At 43.5% G+C, this 15138-nt stretch overlaps 1 protein-coding gene across 1 annotated transcript in view; it reads left to right on the top strand.

Moving 5' to 3' along the window:
- Positions 1–15138, top strand: part of LOC124128725 (piwi-like protein 1) — a 39850-nt gene that overhangs the window by 23258 nt on the left and 1454 nt on the right. Inside the window, exon 15 of the mRNA XM_048401337.1 lies at positions 261–417. Within this exon, the coding sequence (XP_048257294.1) occupies positions 261–394 (134 nt within the window). The 3' untranslated portion in view covers positions 395–417. The remainder of the gene's footprint in view (positions 1–260; positions 418–15138) is intronic.

Here is a 15138-nt window from a genome sequence, read left to right as displayed (position 1 = left end):
TTTTATTTACATTTTGTTACATTTTTCTTTAAGCCTAATCCTTTGAGTTTTTAGCTGGCTCTGCTTGACTGATTTGTAGTAAAATCACAACTTTGTGGACTGGTAAAGTGTTATTGCCCTTATATTTTACTGGCTGTTGAGGACAACCATGAATGGATACTTAATAGTCCCTGACTATGATGAACTTACAATATATTTTCTATTTTGTGTGTATTCACAATGATGCGATGTAACGCAAACATAAACGTTGCCTGTTGCAGGGGCGTTCAAGAAGTTCCATGAAGTGAACAACACACTGCCTGAGAAGATCATCGTGTACCGAGATGGTGTGGGAGACGGACAGCTGCCGGCTGTGTATGAGCACGAAGTGCCACAGATGATACAGGCCATCTAGAAGAGTGGAAGCGCTGAATATGAGTATGTTGCACGTTTTGACCAGGCCCTAAAGATACGATAATACTTGTCATTCTCTTTCAGATTAAATCCTCCTTGGGGCACTTATTGCATTTTCCTTGCTCAAGAAAATCTACATGACATAGTTGTAACCATTTTCCTTAATAAAAAATGTTACCACACAAAAAACTTCGTTTTTGTATGATATACGACCACCCTTACGGGGCCTCACCCCAAAAAGCGCTTCACGCCAGGGGGAGCAACTCACACCCAAATCACTTTCCTTATGTCATCTGTAAGAGACAGACGTGTTGATTTTTCACACAAGGCAAAAATGATATATCTATCGTTCGACAGGAACCATGGCTGACAAACTGTATGTATGGTACATTTCTTTCATTGCAAAGGCGTACTACGTCGCATTGTAAAGTTATAGAGTTGTAATTATACGCCACGTGCACGGTACCTTTGTGTACGGGTGTCCATATTGTAGTTCCACGGGCTGATACATGTAACACCAAGGCCATTAGAAACGGCTTGGGGTTTTGTTATATCATACAGCATTGGTCTACAATTTTTTCCTTTACAAAAACCCAAGGTGGTGTGTTCATTTATAAACTACACTTACCTTTTTTACAGGTTTTACACCTTAGCGCGTCACACGCCCCTTTGGTGTTATAATTATACTACGACATTGGCTTAGTATCGCGTTACAAATCGCATTCTACATTACGCCTTTGCTTCTAGTTTCACAATTTCTGCACGTATCTTTCCGATCTTTATATCACACTGATACACTTTAATACCCTTCCCGCCCACCTCAGAAATTAGGGTCTTGTCTTGTTTGTCTGGCGGAGGACATTGCCTTTACCCCCTGGGGCCCCCAAAAAGAGACAAGTTGACTTGTTACACTTTAAAGAGGTCTATTAAAGGCGGGGGGTAGATATCAGATCTACTAAGACATCCACCATCCCCCCTCCCCATCTAAAGACGGGTAAACAAGCTGCCGAGACTGTCTCCCCCGCTCCCTCTCCGGGGGCCGGTGGAGAAGGCTCGTGGGTCCCCGTAGTAAGCACTGCACCCTCTCCTGCACTGTCTTTGGCAGACTTTTCAGCGTTACTTAAGTCGATGATGGAGGAGGTGAAGTCTTGGCTCCGGCAGGAGCTACGGGCCTTCCCCGTTGTCGGCGCCGAAAGAGGGGCTTCGAGACCTTGTGTTATGCCCGGCGTCGGCCGAGGCAGGCCACTTGGTCTCTGGGATGATCCGAGACCGGGCTTCGGCTTCGGCTCCGACTCGAGGTCGCTCCCCAGCTCCCCAGGGGTGGCGGGCGCCGGTCTGTGCACTACCAACGCACAATTTTCTGTAGCGGAGCCAGACGCCTCTTCCGAGGCCGAGTCTTCCACTAGTGGATACCTAGCCCAGTGCCAGGTGGGTTCCCTTGAACCTCCGGCACCTCGGCACCTCAGCACTGGGACTCGGCTTCGGGCCGGGTGCGGGACCGGATTGTCCAGGTACTGCCTCAGGTGGCTGCGCCATGCCAGACTCGGAGACCCCCAAATTGACTAAGGTCAAGCAGGGCCTGCGGTTGCACCCCCCCACTCCCCCACCTCCCCTTTCCTGCGTGCGGTGCAGAGTTGAAGGCTGCTTACATATGCTTCGAGGAGCAATATCATAATGCATGCCAACAGCTCCATGTGTCCGTACACTCCGCGTATCTGTTGGCTGTACAGAGGGAGTTAGCGGGAGAGGGGCCGGCCAACTCCGAAGTGCAACTAACGGAAGTTCAGTCATCTTGCACGGGACGCTATTCGTAGCGGTGCCTCGCAGATGATGTGCGCATTTATGGGCTTGCGCAGGCGGTGGATGTCGGTATCTAAATACTTGACTTACACACGCCAAGACCTACTTGCTTTGCCGTATAAGATGGGTGCCACCCTCTTCCCTGGGGCTCAGCAGGTGGTCCGAGAGGCTGCTCAATTGTATACTCCCATCAAAGACTTGTTGGAGGTACCAAGCGTTAAAACCACGTAAGCGGGCCTCTCCACTTGTCCCCTCCTCCGCTGATGCACGGGTCAGAAGTCCACACCTGCTTGGAAGCCGCCGCTTCTTTCAGGTATAAGAGCGCCGGGAGGAGCAAGAGAGGCACGGGCCGGGGCAAGGCAGCTGGTCGAGGCCAACAGCTTTTTCGCGGGGCTGGGAACCTGATGGGTTCCTATTAGCGCCCGAAGAGCCCCAGGTGGACCCACAGTTGCAAGTTATCGAACTGCCGCCAGCCGGGGTCCACTGCCTCCAGCCGGATGTCCCTGTAAGCGGCCGACTAGGAGACAGTTACATCACAGTCCCCGGACCCCATCATCCCCTTTCGGGGATGGCCATTTGCCTCGGGGGAAACATCATCCGCCCCTCCCCTTCTCAGGGATAAAGCTCACTCAGGTGCCTGCTACCCGAGAGAAGGCGGAATTCCTCCGTGCCAAGGTCGACACACTTCTTATGAAAGCTGCGATCAAACCGGGTCCCGAGGGACAGGAAAGCGAGGGCTTCTACTCTACTTATTTCCTAGTCACCAAACAGTGATCTCAGCTGTCGAGACAGGAGAAAGGCGTATTTTAAGTCTATTGACGGTAGCCAATCTCCACATACCCATACACCCAGAGTTCAGGAAATACCTGAGGTTTTCTTTCGGCGGGAGGTGTTATCAGTTCAGGGTTCTACCATTCGGGATCTCCACGAAAAAGCCCCGAGGGTGTTCACAAAGCTGATGTTGTTTCCTGCCCAAGTGGCCAGGTCGAAAGGTCGGTTCTGCCATCCGTACCTCGTCGACTGGTTACTATCCCTGAGTCAGATAGCTACACAAGAAAGTGATAGACATTCTGATCACTCTAGGGTAGATGGTCAATCTCAAGAAGTCAGATCTGAGCCCCACTCAGAATCTAGTCTTCCTAGGGGCTAATTTCAACACGGTGAGAGGACGTGTATCTCTGTCACAAGATATCAGGTTCCTTAAGCGCAAGTCACACTGCTCGTACATGGCTCCATTTACTGGACAACATGGTGGCAACAGTGGATGTGGTCTGGCAGGCGCGCTTGAGAATGTGCACTCCGTTGACTATGGGCAAACTCGGAAGATCTCGAGACTGTGCTCGAGACTCCGTAGTGGCTCATTACACACCTCCAGTGGTGGACCGAGGTCGGGAATGTGTCCCGGGGGCTCCCCCTCGACACTCCCGTTCCGTCTCTCACAGTTCATACAGACGCGCATTCCCCGGCTGGGGAGGCGTTCTGAATGATCACACTGCCTCGGGACTATGGTCCCAGCAGGAGATCAAACTGCATATCAATGTGCTAGAACTGATTGGTTGGTTGGTTGGTTGGTTGGTTTGTTGTTTACCGCCGCACTCAGCAATATTCCAGCTATATGATGGCGGTCTGTAAATAATCGAGTCTGGACCAGAAAATCCAGAGATTGATATCATGAGCATCGATCCACTCATTTTATCAATAAAATAGTGTAAACCTGAGCACACAAAAAAAATCTTCCACTTTTTTGGTCCTGTTGATATGGGTAAAATACAATCACCTCTACAAAGTCATAAAATTAATTATTCTGTATGAGCTCTAACTGGGAAACGGATTATTCCAATTTGGCAATTCATACAGAAAATGTCTTGAGACTGGGGTTATGTTGGTGAAGTCCTATTCTAACTCAGAATCCCTAGGGGCGGCACTAGGTAGGTGTTGATTACTTACCGGGATTTCCACTGCCCAAACTTCACCTCCAAGTTTGCAGTTCAGCTGAATGGCGATCTTGGTCGCCACAGACATCAGCATCTGCTTCTTGCTCACAGTCCGTGCAACTACTACCTGGCTTGGTACTGGAAATAAACAGAAGGTTTTCGATTACAATGTTCTCATCTTACCTCGTAAATCATGGCTGTCTAAAAGAACATAGGAGGTCCTTACTGTGACACCCAACAACATTTGTCATCTTCACAGTTGGTTGGTTTGTTGTTTAACGCCTCACAAGTACAGTGTTTTTTAAATAAAAGCATCTTCCCGAGGCAAGGGAGTTAACTTACTATAAAAGTCAAGTTTCCACCCTTGCCGAACTAGGCTGGTATTATGGAGTTACATTTTGGCACTCAGCAATATTACAGCTATATCATGGCGGTCTGTATATAATCCAGTCTGGACCAGACATTCCAGATATCATGAGCATCAATCCACGCATCTGGGATCAATGACATGCATCAACCAAGTCAGCGAGTCTGACCACCCGATCCCGTTAGTCGCCTTTTACGACAAGCGTAGTCGCCTTTTACGGCAAGCATGGGTTGCTGAAGACCTATTCAACCCCAGATCTTCACGGGTAACTAGAACTGAGAGCGGTCAGGTTGGTGTTCCAACACTTCCCGGATCTGCTTTGTGGCCAAGTGGTTCGTCTAGAGATGGACAACCAAACGGCGATGTCTTACATCCGGAAGCAGGTGGGAACGGCGTCTCCGTCGCTTCGACGAAAGACGTGGCAGTTCCTCCTATAGTGCGACTCTCACGATATCAGGGTGCTACCTGTTTATCTCCCGGGGGTGGACAACGTCCGTGCGGACGCTCTGTCTTGCCGGATCCTCGCTCCTCACGAGTGGAGGCTCGACCCGGGGATATTCAGGATTTTCTCCCTGTTATACAGGCCGTTACAGATCTGTTTGCGTCTGGGGTGAATCACCAGACACCAACGTTCTGCTCCCGGGTCCATGACCCGGGGTCGGTGGCACCGGACACCTTCCAGCTAGATTGGACGGACAGTTCTGTGGGCATTCCCCCTAGTACCTCTGATTTCCAAGGTCCTGTCTCAGCTAGGCACTGAGCCTGCGCGATGAATTGTGCTCATGGCACCTCTTTAGTCGGCGCGGTGTTGGTTTCCAGTAATACTCAGGTTTCTGGCCCAGCCTCCTGTTATATTACCTTTACGCCCGGACCTCCTATCCCAGACCGGGGCCCTCCACCTGAATCCCAGGATTCAATGGGTGGCCTGGCCACTATCAGGAATCGCCTCCAGACGAGCGGTATTCCTGCACGAGTTGCAGACACAATACTGGCTTCGCGGAGGGATTTGACAAACGTTCAGTACGAGGATAGATAGGCCTGCTATGCGCCCTGGTGTGTCGATAGAGGGATTGCAGATCTCTTTTTCTGCAGATCTCGTAGCCGTGCTTGAGTTCCTCCAGTTGACAGCCTGGCCGCATCGACAGTCCAAAGGGTACTCTACAGCTATCGCAGCTTTTCACGTCCCTGTCGACGGGCACTTCTGGGTGCACAGCTTACAGGCAGGGACCCCCTACCAGGTTGAAGGCTCCTTAGGTTAGAGCAGTGGCTACGTCAAAAGCGTATGCCGCGGCTCTGCCCATTGAGCAGATCTGCTCCGCGGCCCTTTGGAGCCAGCCGAGCACAATTCATCAAACATTACCAACTCGACAAACACTCCAGCGAGCTTCCTCGGTTTGGTCAGTCAGTTCTCCGAACTGGGCAAAGTTCTAATCTAAAGCCGATTGAGCGTTCGAGATTTTAGACAGTCCTCCGGTTATACTGCTCAGTAATGGTCCGGATTTTATCTTCTGCGGTCGATAAATATCAGTCCTTACTACTCGATAATACTCGTATTTTGTGCACGCACTCCTTCGATCCTCGGGGACCCTCTGCCCTAGCTCAGCCCTTGTTATGGTCTCTCGTGATCTACGCCCCTATATCACTTGTTAAAAAGGGTTGGGCGGTGGGAGGTGTTTCGAGTTCTCAACTTATGACAAGCCGCAATAACAGGCTTTATCATAATATATGGTCGACGACGCCCTGTCTCTAGCCCCCGATTTTCGACGGTGGTGCCTCACGATAAGGTTGGTTCCATTTATTGAACTCTTGTTTATTCATTGAAATAATCAAAATACGATGTATTTATGCACGCTTGCTGCTGACGGATGCCACTTCCTAGATTATCTTTAGGAGTCTATCTTGATGCAATAAGTGCCCCAAGGAGGATTTAATATGAAAGAGAATTTTACAAACCTGTAGAGGTTATGAATTCTCTGATGAAATCCTCCTTGGGGCACGGCCACCCACCTCCCCACATTCTGTCAGCATTTGACAAATGGAAAGTAATTTGGGTGTGAGTTGCTCCCCCTGGCATGAAGCGCTGTTGGGGGTGAGGCCCCGTAAGGGTGGTCGTATATCATACAAAAACGAAGTTTTTTGTGTGGTAACATTTTTTATTAAGGAAAATGGTTACAACTATGTCATGTAGATTTTCTTGAGCAAGGAAAATGCAATAAGTGCCCCAAGGAGGATTTCATTAGAGAATTCATAACCTCTACAGGTTTGTAAAAGTTATTGGACAGTTTCATTGAATAGAAAAATACTCGCATTAAGGTACATGGCTATTAGAACCGTGAAGATCTGGGGTAGACTAGTTCTTCAGCAACCCATGTGGTTCGCAGTTGAAGACTAAACTCAGATTAACTAACATGAACTTACCTTGCAATCAACTAAACGTGAAATCCCCTTGTAGTGTAATAAGATAAAATGAAATGGATTTGAAACTTAAGGTGAAGTAACCCTTTGATTAGCGTATGTCAACAGTTTAAATGGGTAACTCTCTCAACTATTTCTATTCTATTCTATTTCTGTACTTTTCTGGTTTACTAATTTGTAACTTAGAGATATCCATTTACTACTTGCACATATGAACGCCAGAAGCCAACTGAACTACACTGGGTCCAGAGCATGCACATTTTACGCTCATCCAGCAAGAAGCACATGCTGCATGCCAACTTTAACGCTTTCCGCGAAGCTGTTTTGTACCCATGAATCATCCGCTGTGTCCAGGAACCTGATGCATGTTCCTGGATACTTGTTCCAAGTGAGTGAGTGAGTTAATGCTTTACGTCACATCGGCAGTATTTCAGCCATATCGTGACGAGGAATTTTACATTTTTAATACATATATCTTTACTAAAGTAAAACCTGTCATCGATGGACAGTAAAATTACTAGAAGATCACAGTTTATTACTTAAAACTAGCATACAACTATAAAAAGATATCACTATAAATAACGGTACAATATAAAAAGGGCTATAGTTCGCCAGCAGCGGAAGGTAGATCACCATGCTAGGGTCCATGGGGACTTACAGTACTTTTGCTACCTGCATGGACCCCAGCCGGATTTACATCATCCCTTCCGCTGTTGGCTATTAATGACAAATTTAGCCAGGTTAAAGGAACATATATACTACGATTAAAATTGTGGTGAAAAAACCCCATTACTTTGAATGACATGGTCTGACATACCCTCTCAGGGGGACAATCATTTTACACTGCTTAAACCCCCATCAAGGGTAAAGCCACGAACAATCTCAGTTAACATGTTTTCCGCTACCAATACTAAAATATGTATTATTTACAGAACATATCATCAAAATTTATGTTATAATTCTATTTCCTTTAAAAAAACAATAATTAAATAACTACTTACGTGATTAAAAAGATCCTTTAGCGATGAAACTGAAATATTTATCCCTTGTGATGGAAAAATCAATACAGTCAAGCAGGACATGCTTGATCGTGATTCTCTCATCACAAGGGATGCAGAATGGAGGATCCTCACCTTTTAAAATATATTCATGAGTGTACCGTGAATGGCCAATACGGCATCGTCTTAAAATAACCTCTTGAAATCTGGACTGACAACCCAAGTAGGTATAACCGATATTTGCTTTTATTGCATGTAATTTATTTATACCCACTTGGGTGTCCAACTTCTTCTGCATTAGATCTCTGATATAACATCTAATAACAGGTTTATAATCACTGTAGGGTAGAAGAAGTGGTGTCACAGATTTGTTGAGTGCTGCTTTTGCAGCAGCATCAGCCATTGTATTACCAACAATTCCGACATGGCTGGGTAACCAACAAAAGACGATGTTGTATTGGCCAGTAGCAAGATTATTATGTAACTCAATGATGTTAAGTAAAACTGGATGTTGACATGAAGTATTTTTTATTGCCTGAAGACATGATAAGGAGTCCGAAAAAATAACGAATTCCTTATGTTTTGATTGTTTATGTATATATTCTAGAGCAGTTAATATGGCCTTTGATTCAGCAGTAAAAGTTGAAGAGTCATCTGGTAATCTAGTTGATATAGTTCTGGATCCAATGACGGTGGCGCTGGCAACAGCACCTCCATCCTTGAATCCATATGTAAATATTGATTTTTAAGTGTAAATCCGCTTCGTAACTGATTATATTCTTGTTGATATTGTAGTTGGTTTGTGTCAGATTTCTTTAGTTTAGATAAGGTAAGATTCACCTGTGGTTTTACCAATTGCCAAGGAGGAGAAGAAAGCAGATGGAAAGGAGAGATATTCTTGAGCTCAATTCCTGCAGCAGAAACATCGGGTTTAATTCTGATTCCTAGTGGTGGAATAACGGAGGACTTTTTATTGAACAGATCCTCATAAAGAGGATTAAAAACGCAGTTGTAAGCTGGATTGGACTAGTTTGAATATAATTGAGCTATATATTGCAACGATAGTTTTATACGGTGTTGTTTAAGAGAAGGTTCATCAGCTTCAATGTATAAACTGTGAATAGGAGATGTTCTAAATGATCCAAGACAGAATCTGAGACCTTGATGGTGGATGGAATCTAAAAGTTTGAGATTGCTTTTACAGGCTCCACCATAAATGATGGAGCCATAGTCAAGTTTAGAACGGACAAGTGATCTATATAAGTGCAGGAGGGTCGTCTGATCTCCTCCCCACTTGGAATTAGAAACGACCTTTAATAAATCTAGTGCCTTCAGACATTTAGCTTTCAAATATTTAATATGTGGTAAAAACGTAAGATGATGATCAAAAATTATTCCTAAAAATTTAGCTTCTTTTACGACTTTTATTGGAGATCCAGCTAGATGTAATTCTGGGTCCTTATGCGGTTGATATTTTTGACAGAAATGGATACAATTAGTTTTAGATTTAGAAAATTTAAAGCCGTTCTGCTCTGCCCAATTATTGATTTTATTTAGACAAAGTTGTAACTGTCTTTCAATCGTGTTCATATTTTTACCTCGACATGATATATTAAAATCGTCAACAAATAACGACCCATCAATGGAGTCATTCAAAACCTTAGCTAAACTATTAATCTTTATACTAAACAACGTTACTGATAAGATACTACCTTGGGGGACACCTTGATCTTGATCGTAAAAATCAGACAAAGTGGATCCCACACGTACCTGGAAATGTCTATCTGTTAAAAACTGAGATATAAAAGAAGGCAAACGTCCTCTTAACCCCATCTCATGAAGATCCTTTAAAATTCCATGTTTCCAGGTCGTATCGTATGCTTTTTCTAAATCGAAAAATATAGATACGGTGTGTTGTTTATGGACGATAGCATTTTGAACAAATGATTCTAATCTAACTAAATGGTCAATAGTACTTCTATTTTTCCTGAAACCACATTGAATATTTGTTATTAGATTATTTGTTTCCAAGTACCATATTAATCTATTATTGACCATTCTCTCCATGGTCTTACAAACACAGCTAGTAAGCGATATTGGCCTATAATTTGAAGGATCAGTGTGATCCCGGCCAGGTTTTGGTATTGGTATTATAACAGCATTCCGCCACGATGAGGGGAAATTACCCGTTGTCCAGATATTATCAAATATATTTAATAGTGTTTCTAAACAGGATTCAGGTAAATGTTTAAGTAACTGATAGTGGATATTATCAGCACCTGTAGCAGTATCATGAGCTTGCCTTAAGGCAGTATTTAGCTCATGAATTATTAGTTACAAACTCCTCAAGAATCGTACCTTTTGTGTTAGTATTTGTACCACCCCATAAAGGGTTGTGGCCATTCAAATCACCCATAGGTTAAAAGTATCTGTCTGCTTTAGATAGGTGTCTTGTAGACAGAATGCTGATGGTTGTAAGTCCTGTACTAAAAGCAGTAATTCATTAGAATTATTCTTCAGGCCTCTACAATTCCACTGTACAACATGTGAAGAAACTATCTCTAAGGAGGGTTTACCAGGGATCTGCCCCGCACTTTTCTGGAGGGCAACAAGCTGTGTGCCCTAAGCTGGATGTTTTCGGACACATCCATGTCCTCAAGAGAACCAAACTTGTTGTAAAGTTGTATCTGGTTCTTTGATCCTTTTGTGGGTCTGCCACTGTGATAATTTTTAGACGGTTCCGTTCCAGGTTTTACCGTGGTTTTAGATGATCGTGATTGAAGTTGAGATTCTGCAGTTTGAGTTGACTGTTCATTTGAGAATATTACAGGATTATCCGAGGGAACCCATGTCAAGTCGGTTTGGCAGTAAAGTCGAAGATGTTGTTACAGATGAAGTGAGTACTTTGGGGGTTGGTTCAGCTGGTGACCTGGTAATGAACGCATAAGATTCATTTGGTTCATGAGTTTGAACAAGTTTTTTTGCATCTGCAAAACTGATGTTTTGTGTGAATTTAATTTTGTTGATCTCCATTTGTTTTTTCCAGATAGGGCATTCTTTGGAGAAATATGAGTGATTTCCCAAACAGTTGGCACACTTCTTAAAGTTGCTGTCACATTCTTCTGTTACATGCATATTCTCACTACAGTGAGCACATGTAACAGGCAATGTGCAAGTATTCACACCATGTCCATATTTTTTACATTTAAAACATCGCAAAGGATTTGGAATGTAAGTATCAACATTGATACAGCAGTACCCTGCCTTTATTGATTTTGGAGCAGTCGGAGCGGAAAAAGAAAAGAGGTAGGTGTTAGTAGGTTGAGTTTGGTCGTTCTTGCGGGTTGTAAACCTTTTGACAAAGATAACGCCTTGATCTTTCATCTCAGTAACAATTTCAATCTCAGTCATGTCTGTGAATAATCTGTCTCTATCTCTCACAATCCCTTTGCTCGTGTTCAGAGTTCTGTGAGCAGAGATCAAAACCGGGACTCCAACAAACCGTTCAGTAGACAAGAGGTTAGTAGATTGAGGTTTTCGTTTACATTCTACTAAGATAGAGCCAGATCGTAAACGTTTGATGTTTTTAACCTCGCCTGCAATGCCCTGAATACCCTTTGATATTGCAAATGGGTTCAGTTTGATTGGCGTCTTGTCAGGAGTTTCAATAACCAGGAAACATGGCCAGTATTTGATGGATTTGGACGGTCTATGTTCGGCAACATCATGATCAGTATCAAGAGGACGTTTGGGGTTTTTTAAGGGGTGTTTCGTAATCCATGTTTAGTGTGTAAGTTTCATCATCCGAGCTCCCCACCCACCATGGAGTATCATAAAGACAATGCTAAATGCAAGTGGACCACCGTCTTGCAGCACCAAGGATACTCGGATGATATCCTCGAGCAGAAAAATCAAAAGATCAATTTTTCCACCAGATTGGCCCATGAGCTGGCGCCTTCTGGGCATAGGACTCTAGGCAATTTACGAAGTTGGAAATATACATTTGAGTGAGTTAAGATTGTAAATCACAACGGCAATATTGCTATATTGATAAGTGTAGTGGTGACCCGTGAAGATCCTGGTTAGAATAGGTCTTCAGCAACCCATGCTTGCCGTTAAAGGTGACTGTGCTTGTCGTAAGGGGCGACTAACAGGATCGGGTGGTCCCAATTGCGTGGATCGATGCTCATGATGTCAATCACTGGATTGTCTTGTCAAGACTGGAATATGTACAGACTGCCGTCATATTGCTGGAATATCGCTGAGTCGGCATTAAACACCAAACACCAATTCAGAGAAGGTGTAAACTACTGAAGTGTGCCTAGTATGGGCAAGAGTGAAGACAAAAGTTGATTCCTTAGCATATTGTGCTATGGACAGAGTAAAGCTAATGAATCATGCACTGTGTGTCCACCCATCTTTTGACAGTTTATGTAACTCCCTATGGGGATACCGGGTTAAAATTGGTCACCAGCTACTTAAACTGGTCGGATCCGGGGTAGAACGTCTTCAGCAACCCATGCTTGCCGTAAAAGGCGACTGTGCTTGTCGTAAGAGTTGGGTGGTCAGGCTCACTGACTTGGTTGATGCATGTCATCAATCCCAATTGCGTGGATCGATGCTCATTGTGTCAATCACTGGATTGTCTGGTCCAGACTGGATTATTTACAGACCGCCATCATATAGCTGGAATATTGCTGAGTGCGGCGTAAAACAACAACAACAACCAACCAACCTTGCAATGATGTAATTTTTTTGGCAATTCTTTTCTTCTTCTCATCTCCCTGTCCCCGCCCGGCACACACACACCACCAAATTATCAGATGGTCAGCCCCTTACCAAGGATCTCAACTACTATAAATGGCCACTGTGTCTCATGCTTTTTGCAAGGTAGACATGTGAGCAAGTTAAAATTTAACGTCACATCAGCAATATTTCAGCTATATTGTGACGAGAGGTTAGACATGTTTATCATGTCAGACTTGTGTGACATACTTGGGGAGGAACATGAACATCTGGAAATCAAATCACTTGAAACAAATTAAGAAAAAAGTCTACTTATTGGTTTAAAAATGCTCTATAGATTGTACCTAATGGAGTAAAGATATGTTGAATAACATAGAAAACTTTCAATGCCTGATGATTATCTAAGTTTCCCCAAGAGACTGGTCTCAAAATGATAGGTAGCCTTGTCCATCTGCGGTAGTAACTACTGCACTCTAGTGGGCGGAGCTTATACAAGTGATTTGACAGGTCAATATGACGTCACGGTAACACATACATTTCATTGGTTAATGTGTAAACGGGTGACGTCATGTAAACACCCACCCACGTGGGCCGTTTGACAACAAGGGCGTAAGTTTTAATGGTAATATAAATATCTACCAAACGATTCCAAGACTTTTCAACAACCGCGTACATCTTTGGTTTCAAAACCTACCAGCCATGTCGTCTTCACATCTTCATAAAATGATACCGTGGAATGTCCACGATTTATCCAACACAGTCCAACACACAAATTATGGTTCTAAATCGAGAACGAAATACGTTTGTCGTGATGCATATGAGCAGTGTAAATTAACAAGAAACATAATATGTGTTGGGGCACCAATCGTTATCCTGTTGAGTACGGTATATGTGCAGTTTATAAATAGCATTTCTCACAATATATACAGCAATCGGTGATTTCAACAATGTTTTTCTTCGTTGTGTTCGTCTTGCCTCATCTGGAATCTGGATGACAACGATCGTGTAAAAAACCCTGGTAATGGTCAAAAATATTTTCAAGTGATCAAAGTAGTTTCTTGTCGTTTTTTCATTGCCCAGTAGCAATGTATTTTGGCAAAGTCTCACTTGTCTGATGAAGCTCCTCATGCCGAAGTAACTCGATCCGTGAAACTTGGCGGGTCCCAGTGACCCAGATCCCTGTTGATTGGCATGCCAAAGGCCATCCATATTTTTTGTATGTTTTTCTCCCCTCAAGACTCAACTAATCAGAGAGAGCGCGGACGAAATAAAATTTATGACTAATCAAAAAATGTCTTTCAATAATTGTGTAAGTTATTTTATGACATTTTAAAAAAGGTTCAACACTTGGTACTAGAATCTAGTCTATGAATCGAGATCGATTCGCTTTTTTTCGGAAACATATTTTTAATTAACATGGGAACAAAGATAAAGTTGACCTGGTTCTTTTATGACGGTGCAATTGTAGATCTAGTAGTATTTCTTTTAATAGATCGGTGCGCAATTTTCCACAGCGGCAGCAAAATTGAGACACGAAGACATTATATTATTTCACGTCGGAATGGAGATAAAAATATTCAAATCTGGACAGCCTCATAGACTTCAAAATGATGTTCAGATAAATATTTGTTCACATTAATTCTGTCATGTGCGTGAAAATGGGTTTCAACATTACTTTCATCAAGCTTATATTCAGGTCGCTGGCTACTTCGGCAGTAGTGTTTTGTCGCGAAGCTCAAAGCAATGTTTCTCTCAGATACATTTTTCTCTCCATCCATGACGAACATCTGTCATAATGTGCCTCAACAATCTTCCTGGGCAGTTGAATTCAACAATGTAATACACACGGCCTCATTCACGGCATCATCGCAAAGATTCCTTCCAAATACCAACCACGTGATCAGGGTTACGACCTTGGGATAAATTAATAAATTATTTTGCATTTTTAGAAAAGATTCTTTTCGTGAATAATATTATTAAAAAATATCCTGTACATGGTACTTTTTCATTGCACTGGGTATTTCTTTTATTACTTTCTAAAACTTTTTATTTTCGCCTTTCTGAACACGCGATCTCCTAGCAACCACGCCCCATGAGCGCATCGAGTTGCTGCTTACAACTGTCAAGAACTTTGCAATTTTGTCTTATATATGAGCAACGGAACATTTTCATGTGAAGCCTAATTTGACGAAGAATTGTTCGAGATAATCAGGGAGCCTTAGGTCATTTCGATTGTGACATTGGTGACTTTATCGTGGAGAAAGTTCCAGTTCAAGATGACATCATTCCAATTTACAACTCGAATCGACAAGATGGCGCCTCTCTTCCCGCCCTTGCAATTCAACAGAAACTTTGATAAATTCAGTGCCGATTCTTGGGATTAGTGAATGAGTGTCACAGCTAGATTTCATTTTGGAACCAGATGAAGCCGAATATGTATGTTCACACTTCTTTTGTCAACCATGCGTGACACGGCACAGGCAAT

The sequence above is a fragment of the Haliotis rufescens genome, unplaced genomic scaffold, assembly GCF_023055435.1.
Source record: "Haliotis rufescens isolate VD_foot unplaced genomic scaffold, xgHalRufe1.0.p SCAF_21, whole genome shotgun sequence".
Lineage (NCBI taxonomy): Eukaryota > Metazoa > Mollusca > Gastropoda > Lepetellida > Haliotidae > Haliotis > Haliotis rufescens.
This window is presented reverse-complemented; position numbering and strand designations above follow the sequence as displayed.